We start from the raw sequence: 19155 nt of genomic DNA, 5'->3' as shown, positions 1-19155 counted from the left end.
TAGTGGGTACTGGGGCACTTAGTGATTCTTTCCGGAGGTTAGTGACTCTGAGTTGGGTTATAAAGGACATGGGCAAGCTCTCAAGTTCTTGGGAGAAGTGCCAAAGTTACTTGTCACTCTTTGGCTGGGTAGGTGACCATGGGCAGGCTTTTTGGCACCGTGGCTAGCATCCCATGACTCTAATAGGTACATTGAGGTATGCTGGAGCCCCTCAGTTTGAATGGGTGATCCTGTGCAGGGTTTCTCTTTCCTCTATCCTACTGGCAGAGGCTATTCCTAGGTCCTTTCTTCCCCCATTTGGGGGATGGGTTGGTGGTGGTTGGGAATTTTCTTCCTTACTCTATTTGGCTATCCTGGGTTTCTGCACTCTCTGTCTCACATATTCCTCTATCCTACTGGCAGAGGCTATTCCTAGGTCCTTTCTTCCCCCATTTGGGGGATGGGTTGGTGGTGGTTGGGAATTTTCTTCCTTACTCTATTTGGCTATCCTGGGTTTCTGCACTCTCTGTCTCACATATGTCTCTCCCTGGATCAAGGCACTAGCATGGGCTGCATGCTTACTTCCTGCCCCCAGGTTTGCTACTGCAAAGGCCAGTGTGATTCTCGCTGTGAGCTGAGCCACAGGGTCATGGGTCTGTGCTCACTCACCTCTTTCCCAGGGCTCCACTGGTGACCCTCCTTTTGTCAATGCAGTCAAGTGGTTGCTGGGTTGCTTTCACAGTGATGGTGGCTGCTACAGTGGCATTGGCAGCTACTGTGGTGGTAGGCCACCCTTGCTGTGGCTGCAGGCTGCTCTTGTGGTCGTGGTGGCTGTGACAAACCACCCACTCAGCAGAGGTGTCTGTGGCAGTGGTGGGCCACCTGTGCAACATTGCCCCAATTTCTTGCCATCTGTCAGCAGGGGCTGCCCTCAGCTCCTGAGGTCCCTGTACTCCTCCTTGTATTATGATTATATTATTTTGCATCATGTTTCTGTTTCCTCCATCCATCAACTTCTTGCTAGGAGACACCATTTATTTATTCATCTTAGAAGCCCAAGTACAATGACTTAGTGTATATAGACATTCAAGAAATAATTATCAAATTTTTAAATGAATTTTTTAATGAAAGAAGCAACACATGGAAGGAACAGAACAAGAATTATCTTTGAAAAGCCAAAAAATCTTTGCTGTGTGCTCATTTCTGTTTCTTTATTTTTTTGTAGCTCCTGTCAGTGGACGATTCGGTAAGTTCTTTCTTTTGCTTTTCAGTGCCTCTGGATAAGAATGTCTTTCTAATAAATACGATGTATTTGTGACAGGTGGTTGGGGATCCCTAATAGGAGTGTTTTCTTGCTGAGGCCAGCAGTGATGTGAAAGTGTCGCCTGGTGTATTAGTCCGTTTTGTGTTGCTATAACAGAAATACCTGAGACGGGGTAATTTATAAAGGAAAGAGGTTTATTTGGCTTATGATTCTTGGACAGCTGCCTCTGGCACGGGCCTCAGGCTCATTCTACTCATGGCGGACAATGGCAGGCAGCTGGCAGGTACAAGAAGATCACATGGCGAGAGAGGAAGCAAGAGAGAGAGAAGAGGTGCCAGGGTCTTTTAAACAACAAGCTCTTATGGGAACTAATAGAGCGAGAACTCACTCATTTATCCTCCCTCCCCCAGGGAGAGCATTAATCCATTCATGAGGGATCCACCCCCATGACTCAATCAGTTTCCAACACTGCCACATTGGGGATCAAATTTCCACATGAGTTTTGGAGGGGACAACACATCCAAACTCCATCACCTGGTCTACTGGCACTGTCCAAGGAACAGAATAGCTTCATGGTAGCCCTCTAATCCTCCCTGGAGAGGTGATAAATGCACAGGCAGCTCCTGGCTTTTGCTAGGCCCTGCACTTACTCCTGTTTCAAATGGGCCCCGTTAGCCAGGCAGGACATTTTCAACTCCATGGCAAATGTGCAGGACTTGGGATAGGCTCCTGTCCAGTCAGCAAGCTAGAATAATTCCTCTGAAATCACATCATGGAGATGCCAGCCGGAATGTTGCATCCTCTACAGGTTTAGGAGGAAAAAGTCCTCCAGGAAATGTATGGGGAGCAGAAAAACAACCAGCAACTGAGCTTTTACAAGGAAAAATGTGCACAAAAGAGGATATTGAGGAAGAAGACAAATTATCTGTATCACACTTTCTCAGTTATGACTCTTACTGCCATTCTTATAGTTCAGAGAGTGTCTTGGGTATTTGAGGATGCATGAATAGTAAAAACTCTCTACAAGCCTTCTCCTTGTCCAAAATCAGCTGACCCAGTGTGTCCTGTTCTAGGTCACCTCTGGATTCCAGTGAATGATTTGTCTATTCCTTATTCTGCCACAATTAACTATGATGGTATTTTTCTGATCATTTGAATCATCATCTCAAAAATGAAGGTGTTAGAGAGGTTGATCTCCCAAGCTTTTCTCAGTGCCAAATATGACTTATTCCCTTAGGAAAAATGCGATGTTATTTTGACAACATCCTTAGGAGTTCTTATGAGTTTATGAACATGATGAAATGGCAGGGTCAGGGGTGATTTTCTCTAGAACCCACTGCCATAACAGACTAATTAGCCACTGACATCTGACAGTGAACCGTGCTAGTGGTACTCTCTTGAAATCATTTTGCTCATTGCCATCCTATGAGCAACCCCTGTCCCTTGGGTGAGGTGAGCACTGCTGGCTGACACACAGCCCTGAAGGATGACTCTCTCTGGGGGCCTCTTGGGAGTTCTGAAAAGCCAGGTATCCCACAGGAACTGCCACAGTTTGGACTGTAGGCACCTCTATTTAAGCCTCTTTTTCTCTTTCTTCCTCAGCAACTGCATTCAAACCTGTGATTTCCATCTTTCCTCCATGGACTGTCATCTTCCAAGGACAGACAGTGGAACTGACTTGCAATGTACCTCCCTTCTACACACCAAAGAAAATAAAATGGTTCCTTGGGACAGAAATATCAAATGAAACCCCAATGAATACTCTTGAGGTTACTGAATCTGGAGAGTACAGATGCCAGGCCCAGGGCTCACCCCTAAGTAACCCTGTGCACTTGGTCTTTTCTACAGGTAAGAGAGAAGTGAAAGAAATAAAAACTTTACAAGATTTCAGTCCACTTTTCCCTCTAGCCGTCACCACCATTCACTTCAGACTACTCGTGAGTGAACAATTTTATTCCACACTGTGGTTAAACAAACAAGGAAACAGTAAAAAAAAGCTCTCTGCATACAACCAGATAGGGATGGAATTAGCTTCATAAGTCTGAACATGAAAATGAAGAAAATTTAAATTATCTGGATAAAACTCATTCATCCCAATGGGCAGCGACTTCAAGTATGTAACCAGAAAGACACAGTTGTCATAGACAACTGCTAAACGTTATCGATGAACCACACGAACGGTACAATTTCTGTTGAGTAGATTAATGTCTCTAAACCTGTAAACTTAGTCTGATTTGAGTCAGAAAACCTGGAATCTTTTTAATCATACAGTTACTCAGGACCTACCCTATATTTACTAAATCAAAATTTATAGGATTGAGCATCAAGAATTTGTATTTTTTACAAACTGCTCAGGTGAAAGGAAATTTGAGAAGCAATTTATCTGAACGACTCCTGATCTATGCATAGGTGTAAGCAATTTTCTTTACTCAGAATAATAAGTAACATGATGATTTTTTATAAAGATCTAGATAAGGGATTGATAGGTAAATATAAATAGATATATAGATAGATGGATAATAGGTAAATAGATTAAAAGAAAGAGGCATTTCCTTTATTGTCCTAAAACCATCTGTTTTGAAGTTGAAGCAGTATCATCTTAATTATTATGCCTTTAATTTAGTGAATGTGGAAGCAGTGTGGAAGTAGAAAGGAACAGATGAAATTCCCAAGCTCTTTGACCTAATAATTCCTCTCTTAAGAATTTACCTATTTAATAGTCATAGATACACATCCCCCAAAATGCAGGACCCTAGATGGTCAAGAAAAGAAGACTCTTTAAATAAATTGTTACTGCCAGGGAAGGAAAACTTTGGGTTCATTGAAAATCAAGTTCAGTAATGATATTTTAATGACATAGGAAAGTGTTCTTAGCACAGTAAGTGAAAGACAAGTTATCTGATATATAAATATCATTCCAATGCCATAAAAAGAAAAAATACACACAGACTCTCACATACATGAATGTAGAAAAGTGGAAAATGTATGCCAAAATATGGGTGGTGAGATGATAGGTGATTTTTACTTAAATTTCTGCTTTCTAATTTTTCTTAAGGTGTATGTGTTTATTTTAAAATTTTTAAAAAATGATAACTATTTTAAGAATCCTTTTTCCCAGTTCCTTTTCCTATGAAATCTACTTGGAATACCAATGAAAAGAAAGGGGAAACAATGAGATGAATCAAATCAAGGGTCTTCTGTTTTCCCATAGCTTCGCTGATCCTGCAGGCTCCACTTTCTGTGTTTGAAGGAGACTCCGTGCGTCTGAGATGCCAGGAGATGGCAAAAGTAGCACTGACTACTGTGAAATTTTACAAGAATGGAATTCTGATACTCTCTAGTGAAAGCTCCATCTTCAACATTGATAATGCAAGTGTGAAGGACAATGGCGCATATCACTGTACTGGATATAAGCAAAATCATATCCCCGTTTCTTCAAACACAGTTGAAATCCAAGTTCAAGGTAAAGCCTTCATTATTTTGTGAACTGTGCTGTTCAAAAAGAAAGTCTTCATGGTTGCAGAGGTAAAATAGGAAGAAAGGGTGGACTGGAATATCATGGAAACTCAGGTGGCATTTCTGCAAGGAACTGAGAGAGTGTGACGGTGCTTTGGGCTGAAGGATGTTAGGAATCAAAAGTGGCATTCCTTCCTTTGCCTGCTTTTGTATGTTCTCACTGCTGGTAATGAGAATGAGTTGCATTTTTCTCCAGAGCAGTTCCAAGCCTCACTGCTCTGGGGACTTTTGTGATTCTTCTCTCTAGAGCTGTTTCCACGTCCTGTGCTGACAGCCAGCCCCTCCCAGCCCACAGAGGGGAGCCCCATGACCCTGACCTGTGAGACCGAGCTTTCTCAAGAGAGGTCAGCCATCCTGCTCCAGTTCTGCTTCTTCAGAGATGACCAGACCCTGATACCAGGCTGTAGCAGCTCCCCAGAATACCAGATCACTGCCATGCGGACTAAAGACTCAGGGTCCTACTGGTGCGAGGCAAAGGCAATGATTCACAAGATCAAGAAACAGAGCTTGAGTTTCCAGATACATGTGCAGAGTGAGTTCAGTGGGTTCTGAGATTTGCCGGGGATGGGGCTGGACGAGCCAGGCAGAGCTGCATATCAGCCTGGGCCACGGGGCCATGTGGAAAGTGCAGAAGTACAGCAGAAGGCCCCAACTCTTGTGGACATTTTAGAAGAGCTCAGAACCAGGAAAGACTAAGAAAATAGAGACAGGTTTATGTTTCCTTTCAATGCCACTAGATACAACTCTTTCTTTTCTCTCTGAAGGTTCTCTTTCCTGACACCATTTTTTTCCTACCAGGCCTATAGACATAAGCTGTGGGCTAAGGCAGAGACTCTGACTGGGCTGAATGGACTCTGCTCAGCCAGATGGACAGACTCCTAGAATAAGTGTTTGGAACAGAGTACTTGAGAACAAGAAAAGCACAGGACAAAAGCTTGGGGAATAAATGATTTCAAAGAAGAAACTATGGAAGAAGGGGAAAAACTTAGACTACATCACCTCCTTTACTAGCATACAATACAATGCTGCCCTCAAAGCTGTTAAGGTAGCTATGGTAGTGCAGGGAAAACACCTTCTGTGGAGCCCGTTGTCATCCCTCCCACTCACGGTGAATCCAGGCTAGCTTTCTAGAAGACAACATGATTCACCACTGCACCAGAAGTCAGGGGACAGACCAAGGTCTTGGCTGGGCCTGGAAACAACCTGCAGAGTGGTCACAGGCTGGTCTCTGAGTCTCTCCCTGAATCAATTTTCTTACCTGTAAATTGAGAGGATTAGTCTGGGTGCAGAGAGATGGTAGGAGCAGAAAACATGGCCCTGGGAGAGTATGTGAATCTGGAAGGGAAAAGGATCAAAGGCACAGCACTGAGGCCAACCTGAGTCAAGGGGAAATGGAGAACAGGGACTGACAAGAAAACACAGAATGCCTTGGGTAGGGAGGGACAGCTTTTCCATGGTCACAAGGTGGAGGGAAGAAGCTGGTGCAGGTAAGGATGTGGGTCTGCTGGCAGCGAGATAAGGGACTCCCTCCCTGAGGGCCTCATCTCCTCTGCAAAAGGGAGGCAGGTCACCTAACAAGGGAGCCAGCATAGGAGAAGAGACTAGAGTTCTGGTGAGAAAGAAACAGACTAGAAAAGAGCAGAGTGGAGGAAAGGGGAGAGCTGGTGAGAGGAGCCTGGGAGGTTGCTGGGCCGCCCTGAGGGCTAGTGGAGATGAGAATGGGCATTTGCAGTAAGAGGAAGAAGCAACTGTCCACTCACTTTTTCTCTCCCTCAGTCCCCGTGTCTCATCCTGTCCTCACCCTCAGCACTCCTGAGGCCAGGGTTCACGAGGGAGATGTGGCGACACTTTACTGTGAAGTCCAAAGAGGCTCTCCCTGCATCCTGTACCAGTTTTATCACAAGGATATCCTCCTGTGGGACAAATTGGTGCCCTCTGGAAAAGCGTCCTACAGCTTCCCTGTGACCGCACAGCACTCTGGGAACTACCACTGCACAGCCAGCAATGACTTCAGCCACCAGCGCAGTGGGGCAGTGAGCCTCTCCGTCATCGGTAAGCCCCGGGTCCCTGTCTAGCACCCATTCCTGGCCCAGATCCCTCTCTCACCAAATCTTTCAGAAATGTGCTCCCACTTTCCGGTTGTCTACCTCATTCAACCTAATCCCCTTCTTGGCTTCCTTCTCAATGAATGAGCTGTCTGTGGGCCTCAGTTCTCATTTAGCACTGGCCCAGCGAGATTCCTAAGATAGTTCATTAGATGTCCCGGCTTTTACCCAAATTTTCTCAAATTGTCTTTTCTTGCCCTGTATGTTCAGTCCCAAAGCCAATTTTCTTAACTTGATGCATAGAAGAGCCTTCTATTTCTCCGCTTACACTTTCATATTAACTTAACTACAAGCAGGTTACGTGGGCAAATACTGGGCAAGACCTTAATTTCTCCAGAGAGTTCCTAAGCACTTTGAACTCTCACAGTAGGTGCAGAGAGAGCTGAATGTGAACAAAAAGTAGGAAATGGTTCCCTGGGAACCAGCTCCTCAGTTTTCTGGGGTTTTCTTAATTCCTTGTCTTCTAATCCATTAAAATAAGTATCATTTTATTGCATTATATTTTTAAAATTTTTGTTGAAGTATGACATACATTCAGAAAAGTGCACAAATCACACATGTATAACTCATGGTTACCCATATAACCATCCAAAAGGTGTCATTTTAGGAGCAAAATTGCTCCTGTTTACACTTGGATGTTTGTTTAGCAGAGAGTGAAAATCCAGTTTTTTTTTAGAGAAGCCTAATGGTATGATAGAAAACTCTTGAAACCAGTGCATCTGACCATCTTACATGATAAGAAAACAGAGGCCCCAGGTGTCTCCCACGGGTGAGGATTTGTTGTAAGGCTATGCAAGCAGTTAAAAACAACAACAACAACAACAAGAAAAACAGCACAGCCGGATTCAGAGAAGAAGAACTAAGAGATCCCTGGGAATATGAATTATTTCCCAAAAACAAGTGATACTGACACCTGATAAGCTAGAATTCAGGTCTTCTGACCCATAGTAGAAGCTGCCATCACTCTCAACCTCCAGGTCCACCAACTATTTTCTTTCAACTATGTTCTCCTGCCCCTATTGCCCCTGGTTCTCAGTGCTCTCCACTCTCGTTCCCTCTACCTCATGATTTCTGTTTACTCGAAGCTTCTGCTAACTCTGGAATCTACTGCCTTGGGTCTCTGGATACTGACTTCTTTCTCTGTATTTCAGCTTCTGCTCCAACAGCTGATGTTACATGGCTCACCGCCAAAGCAGTGTTTCTGACTGGTCTAGTTGGGCTAACAGCCGATGTTACATGGCTCACCGCCAAAGCAGTGTTTCTGACTGGTCTAGTTGGGCAACCTAGTCTCTACGCCCCTCCAAGGCTGCTGGCAAGCCTATACATGGGTTCTTCTTAAAACAACTGCCCACACCTGCCCACCTCTAATTCCAACAGCTGATGTTACATGGCTCACCGCCAAAGCAGTGTTTCTGACTGGTCTAGTTGGGCAGCCTAGTCTCTACGCCCCTCCAAGGCTACTGGCAAGCCTATACATGGGTTCTTCTTAAAACAACTGCCCACACCTGCCCACCTCTAATTCAACAAATTATGGACAACATAGCAGGATCACATGAAATGCCATGATACATAATGAACTATGTTTAAGAAAATACCTTTTTAGAGAAGAATATTCATGGCAGGGACCATCAGGTTTCCTAGAAAGAGCTGGTATACAGCACATGACAAACACCTTACTTGGGTTGTATGCTATAACTGTATGTCAGAAGACCTGAATTCTAGCTCTGGATATAAAAATAGCTAGTTCATGGTTTAAGCAAGATATTTAAACTTTCTTTGTAAGGTAGGTAGGACAATAATTAGGATCCCTTCTAGCCCCAGAATTCTATAATTTGAATTGGAACGGGAACCCAAAGACCAGAAATTTATAAACCCTAGGAGAAAATGAAATGAGGAGAGACTGAAAAGCTCTTATCAAAGCCCATGCAAGACCACCACAGAAACCTGTGGGTGCTACAAAGCCAGGATCACAGAACAAAGGGAAAAAAAGGGACAGCACCACCTTGACAGAGTCTCATCATCCATCAAAAGGAGAGTTAGCAGAGATAAGGACTTTGGGAGCAGGAATTAGTCATAGTGTGGTTGTAACTGAAAGTGTGGTCTAGTAAGGATTTGTGAACTAGGAGAGTTGCCAGAGCAGTGGCCTTATCTTAAGTACACACTAGTTCATGTGGAGCTTACTACTACAGTCTTGGAACATATGTCTAAAGAAGCTCTTGCTCCCCAGTAGCTCTTGTTTTAGATCAAACACCCTAATCCTAACCCTAACCCAGTGGAAATGAGCAGAGGAAGATGTGCCCCCAATATAAATTGCTGAGTAAGGAGATTATCTAAGAAATTTAAATATTCTGAGACCTTGACTCCAAAGTTAGAGCCCAATCTGTCTAGGAAAGCCCCCAGCCTTAGTGTATCTTCTGTCCCATTATCATGTTTTCTTTTCTTCTTGCATTTAGCAATATCTAAAACCTCTTTATTTTCTGCTTCTTGTTTGTCTCCTTCAATGGCAACAGAATATAGGCTTCATGAGAACAGAACCTCATCAGTCTTGATCTCTACTACATCCCTGCACCTACTCAGTGTTTGGTGTTGAGTAGGTCCTGAGTCAGCATTTCTAATTCAATGAACAAAAGGTCTTTGGGGTTAGACGAAGAGAAGAGCAAGGAGAAAACACTGATCTTTGCAGCTGCTTATAATATCAACTGAACAGAACTACATCCCTGCACCTACTCAGTGTTTGGTGTTGAGTAGGTCCTGAGTCAGCATTTCTAATTCAATGAACAAAACGTCTTTGGGGTTAGATGAAGAGAAGAGCAAGGAGAAAACACTGATCTTTGCAGCTGCTTATAATATCAACTGAACAGAAATAAATATAGTGTAAATTAACAAACAATTTGCCTGTGAGCTGAGAAGCTTTGCTGTGAGCCAAGAAAACTTTCTGGCAGAATAATCTGCTTTCTTTGAAGGAATGTGCCCCAAACAGAGGACACAGACAGATTTCATGGGAAAGTGCTTCAATAAATATACCTTTTAAATTTATCAACAGCCCTGGGATCACTGAAACACACACACACACAGAATTCTCAAGCAAATACCAGACCGTGAATACAACTTTATTCATTGAAGAATGAGTAATAAGCAAAAAAGGTCCAATTTTGAGACCTTTGCATAGGTGCATTTAAAATTATAAAAGGAGAGAAAGGAAACACAATACGCAATGCTTTTACGAAGAATTTCTATAGAAAATAGAAAAAAATAACCAATTATTTTTTAATTAATTAAAAAATTAGTTAAATTTTTTATCAATATAGGTATTATAAATATAATTAAAATATCAATACAATTAAAGAAAGTATGGACTCCAGAAAAAGAAAGCATAAAAGGAATGAAAAGAGGTCAAAGAAGAGATGATAAGATGATAAAAAGAGATTTTTAAAAATCTAGCAGAAGTGAGGAAGAAAAAAACCAAAAAAATTAACAAAGCTATTTTAGAAATAAGATCCAAACTTGAAGCAGTAATAATAAAATGGATATGTCTGAAAACTGTTAATAGAACAAAGAATCAGTTTGGAAAAATAACACATAATGCAAAGTAGAAAGACAGAAATAGAAGCAAAAAAAAAATGATAATATGAAGATCAGACAATGGAGACCACATGTGGATAGTTAAATGTCTCTAAATTAGGAGACCAAACTAAAGAGAAAAATAAAACTCAAGATGTAAAATAAAAATTTTCCCAAGTGAAGAAAACTTGAATTATGTAGATCAGAAGATATATCTAAAGAGGTTTTGAACTTCAAGGTTAAAAGTGTGTGTGTGTGTGTGTGAGAGTGTGTGCGTGTGTGTGTGTGTGTGTGTGTGAGAGAGAGAGTGTGTGTGTGTGTGTGTGTGTGTGATTATGGGGGGAGGAGCAGCCATCTCAGAAAGAAAAATGTTAAGTTGGTCTTTGACTTTGCACAGCAGTCAGTGCCAACAGAGAGATGCATGGTGTCCAGACTGGGACTTCCAACAGAGGAATAAGAACTGAGAATTTTATGTAGACTCAAGAAGGCATTGTCAAAAATGCAGGGACTTAAAGAACTTAGTACCCACTAACCGTTCTTGAAAAATTACTTGTCGGCAAAATTCAGCATACCAAAATGTGAATTAATATAAAGGACACATAACAAGGAAACTGTGTTTTGAAAAGTGAATACTGAATCTATACAGATTAGTGTAGCACAGTCTTCACTGCTCATTAGAATCACCTGAGAACTTGTAAAAAGCCCTGTTACTAAGTCCCTCTCCAGATCAACTAAATTTAGTTTCTTAGATGGGGCCTCAGAATCAATATTGTTACCATATCCTCAGGCAAGAATATTGTATCAACAGCGTTGAAAACCACTGATTTAGATATGCAAACAAAAGCTAATCAACTGTGAGAACTATGGTTACAGAATAGAAAGTAACTATTATAAATGCTGAAAATGTAAAAAATATACGTAACTGTATTAGTCCGTTTTGTGTTCCTTATAACAAAACACATGGAACTGGGTAATTATAAAGAAAAACAAAATTTATTGCTTACAGTTTCTGAGGCTGGGAAGTCCAAAGTCCATCTGGTGGTGACAGTGACTCAGGGGTCTCACGTTGCAAGATGGTGAAAGCAGAGAGAGCAGAGAGAGCGAGAAAGACAGACTCTCCTCTTCTTTTAAAGCCCTCAGAACCACGCCCATGACCACCATTTTTAATCCATTTGCTATAACATGGTCCTACAATCTAATCACCTCTTCAAGGCTCCACCTTTCAATTATGATAATAGGATTTCCCACCCTCTTCACAGTCACAGTGGGGGCTAAGATTCTAATACATAAACTTGGGGTACACAATTCAAGCTTCAGTGAGTTTTGGAGGGACATAATTCAGTCCACTATTTTCCACCCCTGGCCCCCCAAAACTCATGTCTTTTCACATGCAAATACATTCATTTCATCCCCAAAGTCTTAACTCATTTCAACTCAAAAATCCAGAGTTCAGAGTCCCATCTGTGAAACCAATACAAGTTATCTACTTCCAAGATACAATGGTAGGACAAACATAGGGTACATATTCCCATTCCAAAGAGGAGAAATAGGCCAAAAGAAAAGAGAAACAGGTCCCAAACAAGTCCAAAACCCAGCAGGGCAGGCATTAAATCTCAAAGCTGGTGAATCAGATAACTTGACTCCATGTTCAATGTCCTCTACACACTGGTGTGGGGGTTGGGTCCCCAAGTCCTCAGGCAACTCCACTTCTATGGCTTTCCAGGTCTCAGGTGATGCTTTAGCTCTCACAGGCTGGCACTGCACATTGGTAGTTCCACAGATCTGGGGTCTCCATGGTCATCCCGTCCTCACAGCTCCACTAGACATGGTGCTAATGGGGTTTCTCTGCTGCAACTCTAACCCCACGTTCCACTTAGCATTGCTCTAGTGAAGGTTGTCTATGGTGACTCCACCCCTGTGACAGATCTCTTCATGGGCCCCCAGACTTGTCCATATATCCTCTGAAATCAGGGTGGCAGCTCCCAAGCCTCCACAGTTCTAGCATTCTGCAAGCCTGCAGACCTAACACCACGTGGGTCCCACCAAGGCTTCCAGCTTGTATTTTCCAAAACTGCATGTCCAGCCACAGCTGGAGCAGCCAAAGAAGCTGGGGTGCTGGTATTGGAAGCAGCTTCTCCAGGTGGCCCTGGGCAGCAAACCTGTGGAGAGTGCCTCGGGCCTATTCCCCAAGACCATTCTGTCTCCCTAGTCCTCTGGGCCTGAAATGGAAGGGTTGGTCCCAGAGGCTTCTGCAAAGCCTTCAGGGCTTTTTCCCCTTTTCCTGATAATCCCTTTCTTTTGTGTAAATCTTCTCAGTACCATTGAATTTTTCTTCTGAAAGTGCTCTCTGCTTCTCTACCACATGGTCAGGCTGCAAATTTTCCAAGTCTTTACACTCTGCTTTCCTTTTAAATCCTGGCTTTATGTCATGCTTTTGCCGCCATAACTCAGAGTAGGCTGTTGCAAGTAGCCATGCAGCTTCCTTAATGCTTTACTGCTTAGAAATTTCTTCCACCAGATACTCTGGTTCACAACTCCTAAGTTCCAACTTGCACAAAGTCCTACGGCATGGACACAGTGCAGCCAAATTCCTTGCCAGTTCACAGCAAGGGTGATCTTTGCCCCAGTTCCCAATGAAGTTCTTATTTCTATCTGAGACCTCCTTAGAATGGTCTTTATAGTCCATATGTCTGTCAGCATTCTGCTTGCCACCACGTAACCAGTCTCTTAGACATTTCAAACTTTCCCTGGTCTTTTTGTCTTCTTCTGATTCCTCCAAACTCTTCCAAACCTTTGCCTAACACCCAGTTCCAAAGCCACATCCACATTTTCAAGTACTTGTTATAAGCAACACCCCACTTCTCTGGTACCAATTTCCTATATTAGTCTGCTTTGTGTTGCTACACATGGAGCTGGGTAATTAGAAAGAAGAACGAAATTTATCACTTACAGTTTCTAAGGCTGGGAAGTCCAAAGTCCACCTTGTGGTGGTGACTGTGACCCAGGGATCTCACATTGCAAGCAGAGAGAGAGCAGAGACAGTGAGAAAGACAGACTCTCCTCTTCTCTTAAGGCCCTCAGAACCACGCCCTTGACCACCATTTTTAATCCATTCACTATGGCATGATCCTACAATCCAATCACCTATTTAAGGCTCCACCTTTCAATTACCATAATAGGATTTCCCACCCTCTTAACAGTCACAGTGGGGGCTAAGATTCTAATACATAAACTTGGGGGACACTATTCAAGCTTCAGTGAGTTTGGGGTGGACATAATTCAGTCCACAAGAAATATCAGTTGGTTAGATGGAGGAGAGGAAGTAAAAGTATAATTATTTTCTTGTGAGTATCATTACCTCATAGCAGGAAATAAACAAGAATTGACTTGACAGTTTTTAAAAATTAAGGTCAGATTTCAAAATTTCCATTTTCTAAATCATTTCTGAATACTTTGCAGACAGTAACTCATCATTAATGGTTTATACTTTACTAAAATTCTGTGGAAAACCAACTAGTAGGGTCACATAGGATAAAATGAGTGAATTTTTCAGGTGAAACAACTATAAATATGGTTGCATTGATGCAACCATAACTGTTCAGGGAGTAGGAAAACAGAAATTCTTACTATTAGTACAAGCATCAACTGGTCTAACCTTTCTGAAGAACAATTTGGCATTATGTATCATTATTTAAAATTTTCATGTACTTCATCCCAGAAATTCCATTCTAAAAAGTTATCCTAAGAAATGCAGGCCGGCCCTAGTGCGCCGCTTGGGAAGCGCGGCGGCGCTCCCACCCAAGGGTTCGGATCCCACATGCAGACCGGTTCCTGCTCACTGGCTGAGCGAGGCGCGGGAGCGATGCCGAGGGTTGCGATCCCGATGCCGGTCCCCGGTCCGGTGCGGGGGCAACACTGAGGGTTGCGATCCGTTGCCGGACACGGAAAAAGATAAAAAAGACACACACACAAAAAAAAAAAAAGAAATGCATGCACAACTGTACAATGATATGTCTGCAGGATTATTTAATACAGCATTATTTGAAATTTAAAAAACAACAACCTAAACACCTATTAATGGGGAATTGCTTAAATGGATTATGGTAAATCCATACAATGGAATACTTTGTGGTTGTTAAAAATAATCAGGTAATATCCAAAATCATCAAATTGTAAATTTAAAAGAGTTTCACTGTATTGTGTGTAAATAATGTATCGATGAAGTTGATCTTTTAAAGTGAATGATGTGGACCCTTAATAATAACATAGAAAGATGCCCATGATATGTTGCTAAGAAGAAAAGCAGGTTGTAGACCAGTATGAGCATTGTAATCCCATGCATGTGTGTTTCTTAAGTGTTCACATATGTGTTGATATGAGTGAGTGTGCTTATACATGGAAAAGATCTGGGAAGTATCACCAGATACTCAGTAGAGATAATCTCTGGAAAATGAAAATAAAGGAAGCAGCAGAACTTTCAATTTTTACTTTAGATAATTCTTCAAAGATTGATTTTTATTTAAATAAGGAGCTATTTTTAATTTAAAAATAAAAATAAAGATACTGGTATCAACTAACTCATTTTCTCCCTCAGTTCCAGTGTCTCGCCCTGTCCTCACCCTCAGGGCTCCCAGGACCCAGGCTGTGGTGGGGGACATGGTGGAGCTTCATTGTGAGGCCCTGAGGGGCTCTCCCCCAATCCTGTACCACTTTTATCATGAAGATGTCACCCTGGGGAACAGCTCAGCCCCATCTGGGGGAGGTGTGTCCTTCAGCATCTCTCTGACCACAGAACATTCTGGAAGCTACTCCTGTGATGCCAACAATGGCCGGAGGACCCAATGCAGTGACACAGTGTCACTCAGTGTCATGGGTAAGTTGACCTTTCCAACTTGCAGCACAAGGGACATCAAGACCATCCCCCCCCTCCCCAGTACCCAAGATTAGAGCTACAGTTTCCACAGAGCCACTTGCTGTGTGACATCATGGTAGGCCTGCTGCCTACACAGGCTTCATCTGGGGGTTTTGGATTCTACGTGTTCAGGAACTTGCACCTTCCCTTTGCTTGCTGTACCTTTCCTGGTAGCAGCACTCTTCAGACGTTATAACCAAAACTCCCCTAACCTGGAGGTAAAGCCTTTTCCAAAATACAAACTTTATCCTGGTCAACAGTGATCAGTAAGAGAGGAAATTATGAAATTCAGTGTGTCTCACCTCAGAAGAGATTTAGTTGTGGTTTCTCTCTCGGTCAGTTAATAAANCCCAGTATCCAAGATTAGAGCTACAGTTTCCACAGAGCCACTTGATGTGTGACATCATGGTAGGCCTGCTGCCTACACGGGCTTCATCTGGGGGTTTTGGATTCTACATGTTCAGGAGCTTGCACCTTCCCTTTGCTTGCTGTACCTTTCCTGGTAGCAGCACTCTTCAGACGTTATAACCAAAACTCCCCTAACCTGGAGGTAAAGCGTTTTCCAAAATACAAACTTTATCCTGGTCAACAGTGATCAGTAAGAGAGGAAATTATGAAGTTCAGTGTGTCTCACCTCAGAAGAGATTTAGTTGTGGTTTCTCTCTCGGTCAGTTAATAAAAAGACCAACACATTTTCTTACTGGCTCACAAATTTCTCTCTGGCTTCTCCTTCCCCTGACCCAAAGCGGCTTGAGTTCCCACTCAGGACCCTTGCTAGAGGACGTCCCAACATCATTCTCCTGCCTTCTTATATGTCCTTGTTCCATTCAGCAATATCACTGCCTCTCACATGTCCCTGCCATGCGCTGACCTCTTAATCACGGCCACTTTCAATGAAGGCTTTGGCACTTCACTCACAGTCTTCCTCTTCACTCCACATTCTACCATCATTTCATGACTCTAATGTCTATGTATGACCCACTCAACACTGTGGCCTGTTCTCTTTATATCAGTCACCCACTCCCACATACACACACTACTTCTTCACCAAAATAACAATTTTAAGCACCTATCTGAACACAACCTCCTGTCCTTCTCTTAGTTTCAACTCCAGCTTTCACCATTGTTCTCCAATCTCAACAGAACACCCAGCTCATTAACACCTCTGTTCCCTCCCTAATCCATCAGACAATAACACCCCCAATTCCCACCACCAAACTGAGCATCTGTCTCTGTATCCATCAATCATCCCTTCTCTAAGGTGTGGAGGAGAGGACTCTGCCCTCTATGTCAAGTGAACATCTCCATCTGATCTCTAGATTCCATTCTTTCATGCATTCCCAGAAGCTTTATGCAACCAATTATCCTTTCCACTCTTATGGCTCCCAACACCTCCCTCTCTATAGGACCCTTCCCATTGGCATTTAACATGCTACATGTCTCCCATATCTAAGAAAATCCTCAGTTGATCTCACTTATGCATCCACCCACTGCTGCATCATGAATAAACTTCCAGAAATGAGTCAGCTGCCCAGGTTATCTCCATTATTTTATTACCCACTAGGTTCTAATCCACTAGGTTCTTCTGACCTCGCCACCAGAAGCATTCTCACAAAGGTCACCGATGACTTCCATGGCTGTAAATCCAAAGGCCATCTTCCAATCCTCATCTTACTTGATATCTCGGAAGTATTCCATATTGTTTATCATTTCTTCCTTCTTGAAACCCTCCCTTCCTTGGCTTCTATGACTCCACCCTCTCTGGTCCCTTGTTTCTCTTTGGCCACTGTTTCTTGGTCTTCTTTACTGGCTCCTCCTTTTATAGACAACTTTTAAGCGTTGGCCTGTTCCAGAGCTTTGACCTATGCCCTCTTCTTTTATCTATATTTTTCCACTGAGTGATCCTGAGTATGTTATCCATAAATGGCCTCATCGTCCATAAATAATGATTCCTAAACTTATGTCTCTGAAGGAGACCTCCCACTTCAACACCTGCATGTGCCATATCTCCACTCAAATATCTCAAAAATTCATCAACCTGAACATCTCTAGAACTGAACTCCTGACATTCCTCTCAGACCTGTTCCTCTTCCAAGGATTCCTACCTCTACAAAAGACACCTCCTTCCATCCAAATGCCCAAGGCAGAAACCCAGGAGTCTTTCTTGACATTCTCTCCCTCACCTCTCACAGCCAGTTAATCACAATTCCCACTGACTTTACTTCTTAAATATTTCTTGGATCTCTTTCTATCTCTACTGTGATGATCCCAGTCCAATCCACCATCATTTCAATGACTGCAGTGCTAACTACCCCTCTATTCCACTTCTGTTCTGCTAGCTTATTTTCCACACTGAGGTCAGAATGGTCTTTTCAAGGGAGAGATTTGATCACCTCACATCCCTGCATAGATGACTTATAGACTTTCCATTGCTCTGTGAAGAAAGGTCAAAATCCTTAGCATAGCTTATAAAGCCCTGCCTTGCTCTCCAGCCTCCTATTTCACAGCACTCTTCAGAACCTTTTTTTAATGCTGCTGCCATCTTGCTTTAATAACTCAAATGTGCCAACCTTCTTCCCAACTCAGAGCCTTTGCACATGCTGTCCGCCTGCCTAGTACACCTCCCTCTTTACCTGGTTAATGTCAAATGTCAGCATTTCCTGACTAACCCATACTAAGTCAGGTGTCAGTATTATACATCTAATAGCACTCTTTCCTTTACTTTGTATGAATTACCAATGTTTTAATTCTATATTTGTATTTTTGTTTGATTGCTGCCTATCATCCCTTCTAGACTGTAGGATCTATGAGAGCAGGGATTATGTCTTTCTTACCATTGTATCCCCAGCATATAGTACAGCTCATGGGACTTACTGATTTCTCAATTAATTTTTAATGAACTAATATAAGGATGAGCAAGTAAACTGATGAATACTAACTATCTCGTGTGCCTCATTTCTGTTGCAGCCCAGGCTCAATTAAATCCCTGTCTACATAAGCAAAGTTCTCTCCTTGTTCCTCATTTTCTACTGAACTGATTTCTCTTTTTCCCCAATTGTCCTTTGACTTCTCAAATGCCCAAGTTTCAGCTTCATTTTTGTTTTCAGATTCCTCAGTACATTTGAGTTTGTATATCCAAGTACTCCAGACTGTGCGTAGCACTACCCAAACATTATTTTTCCTTGAGATCTGAAGAAATTACAGCTGAATTCTGGGTAATGTCACAAAGTCATTAAAAACTGAGAAAAGCATTTTCTCACTTGAAAAGTCTTTAGCATGGAAGAATGTATTTAAACAGATGAAGCTAATGGTTCACTGTTTTTTCTTCCTCAGTTCCAGTGTCTCGCCCTATCCTCACCCTCAGAGCCCCCAGGGTCAAGGCTGTGGTTGGGGACATGGTGGAACTTCACTGTGAGGCCCTGAGAGGCTCTCCCCCAATCTTGTACCAGTTTTATCGTGAGGATGTCACCCTGGGGAGCAGCTCGGCCCCCTCTGGAGGAGGAGCATCCTTTAACCTCTCCCTGACCACAGAACACTCTGGAAACTACTCTTGTGAGGCTGACAATGGCTTGGGGGCTCAGCGTAGTAACGTGGAGACACTCAAAGTCACAGGTGAGTTGTTGCAAATGGCAGTATCTCATTAGTTTTTATAGCTGAGTAGTATTCCATTGTGTAGATATACCACATTTTCCGTATCCACTCATCTGATGATGGACATTTGGGTTGATTCCAGCTCTTGGCTATTGTGAAGAGTGCTGCAATGAACATTGGGAAACAGGTATACCTTCGACTTGATGTTTTCCATTCCTTTGGGTATA

The 19155-nt window shown here is 42.6% G+C and overlaps 1 protein-coding gene across 1 annotated transcript in view; it reads left to right on the top strand.

The window, feature by feature from the left end:
- Positions 1-544: 544 nt before the first annotated feature.
- The window catches only part of FCRL5 (Fc receptor-like 5), a 29411-nt gene continuing 10800 nt past the window's right edge, over positions 545-19155 (top strand). The window contains exons 1-8 of the mRNA XM_008590183.1: positions 545-608; positions 1205-1225; positions 2846-3091; positions 4455-4706; positions 5007-5300; positions 6536-6811; positions 15020-15298; positions 18671-18949. Of these exons, the coding sequence (XP_008588405.1) occupies positions 545-608; positions 1205-1225; positions 2846-3091; positions 4455-4706; positions 5007-5300; positions 6536-6811; positions 15020-15298; positions 18671-18949 (1711 nt within the window). The remainder of the gene's footprint in view (positions 609-1204; positions 1226-2845; positions 3092-4454; positions 4707-5006; positions 5301-6535; positions 6812-15019; positions 15299-18670; positions 18950-19155) is intronic.

This window comes from Galeopterus variegatus, unplaced genomic scaffold, assembly GCF_000696425.1.
Source record: "Galeopterus variegatus unplaced genomic scaffold, G_variegatus-3.0.2 Scaffold5913, whole genome shotgun sequence".
In the NCBI taxonomy this organism is placed as follows: Eukaryota; Metazoa; Chordata; class Mammalia; order Dermoptera; family Cynocephalidae; genus Galeopterus; species Galeopterus variegatus.
Note: the sequence above shows the minus strand (reverse complement) of the source record. Positions and strands in the feature narration are given on the sequence as shown.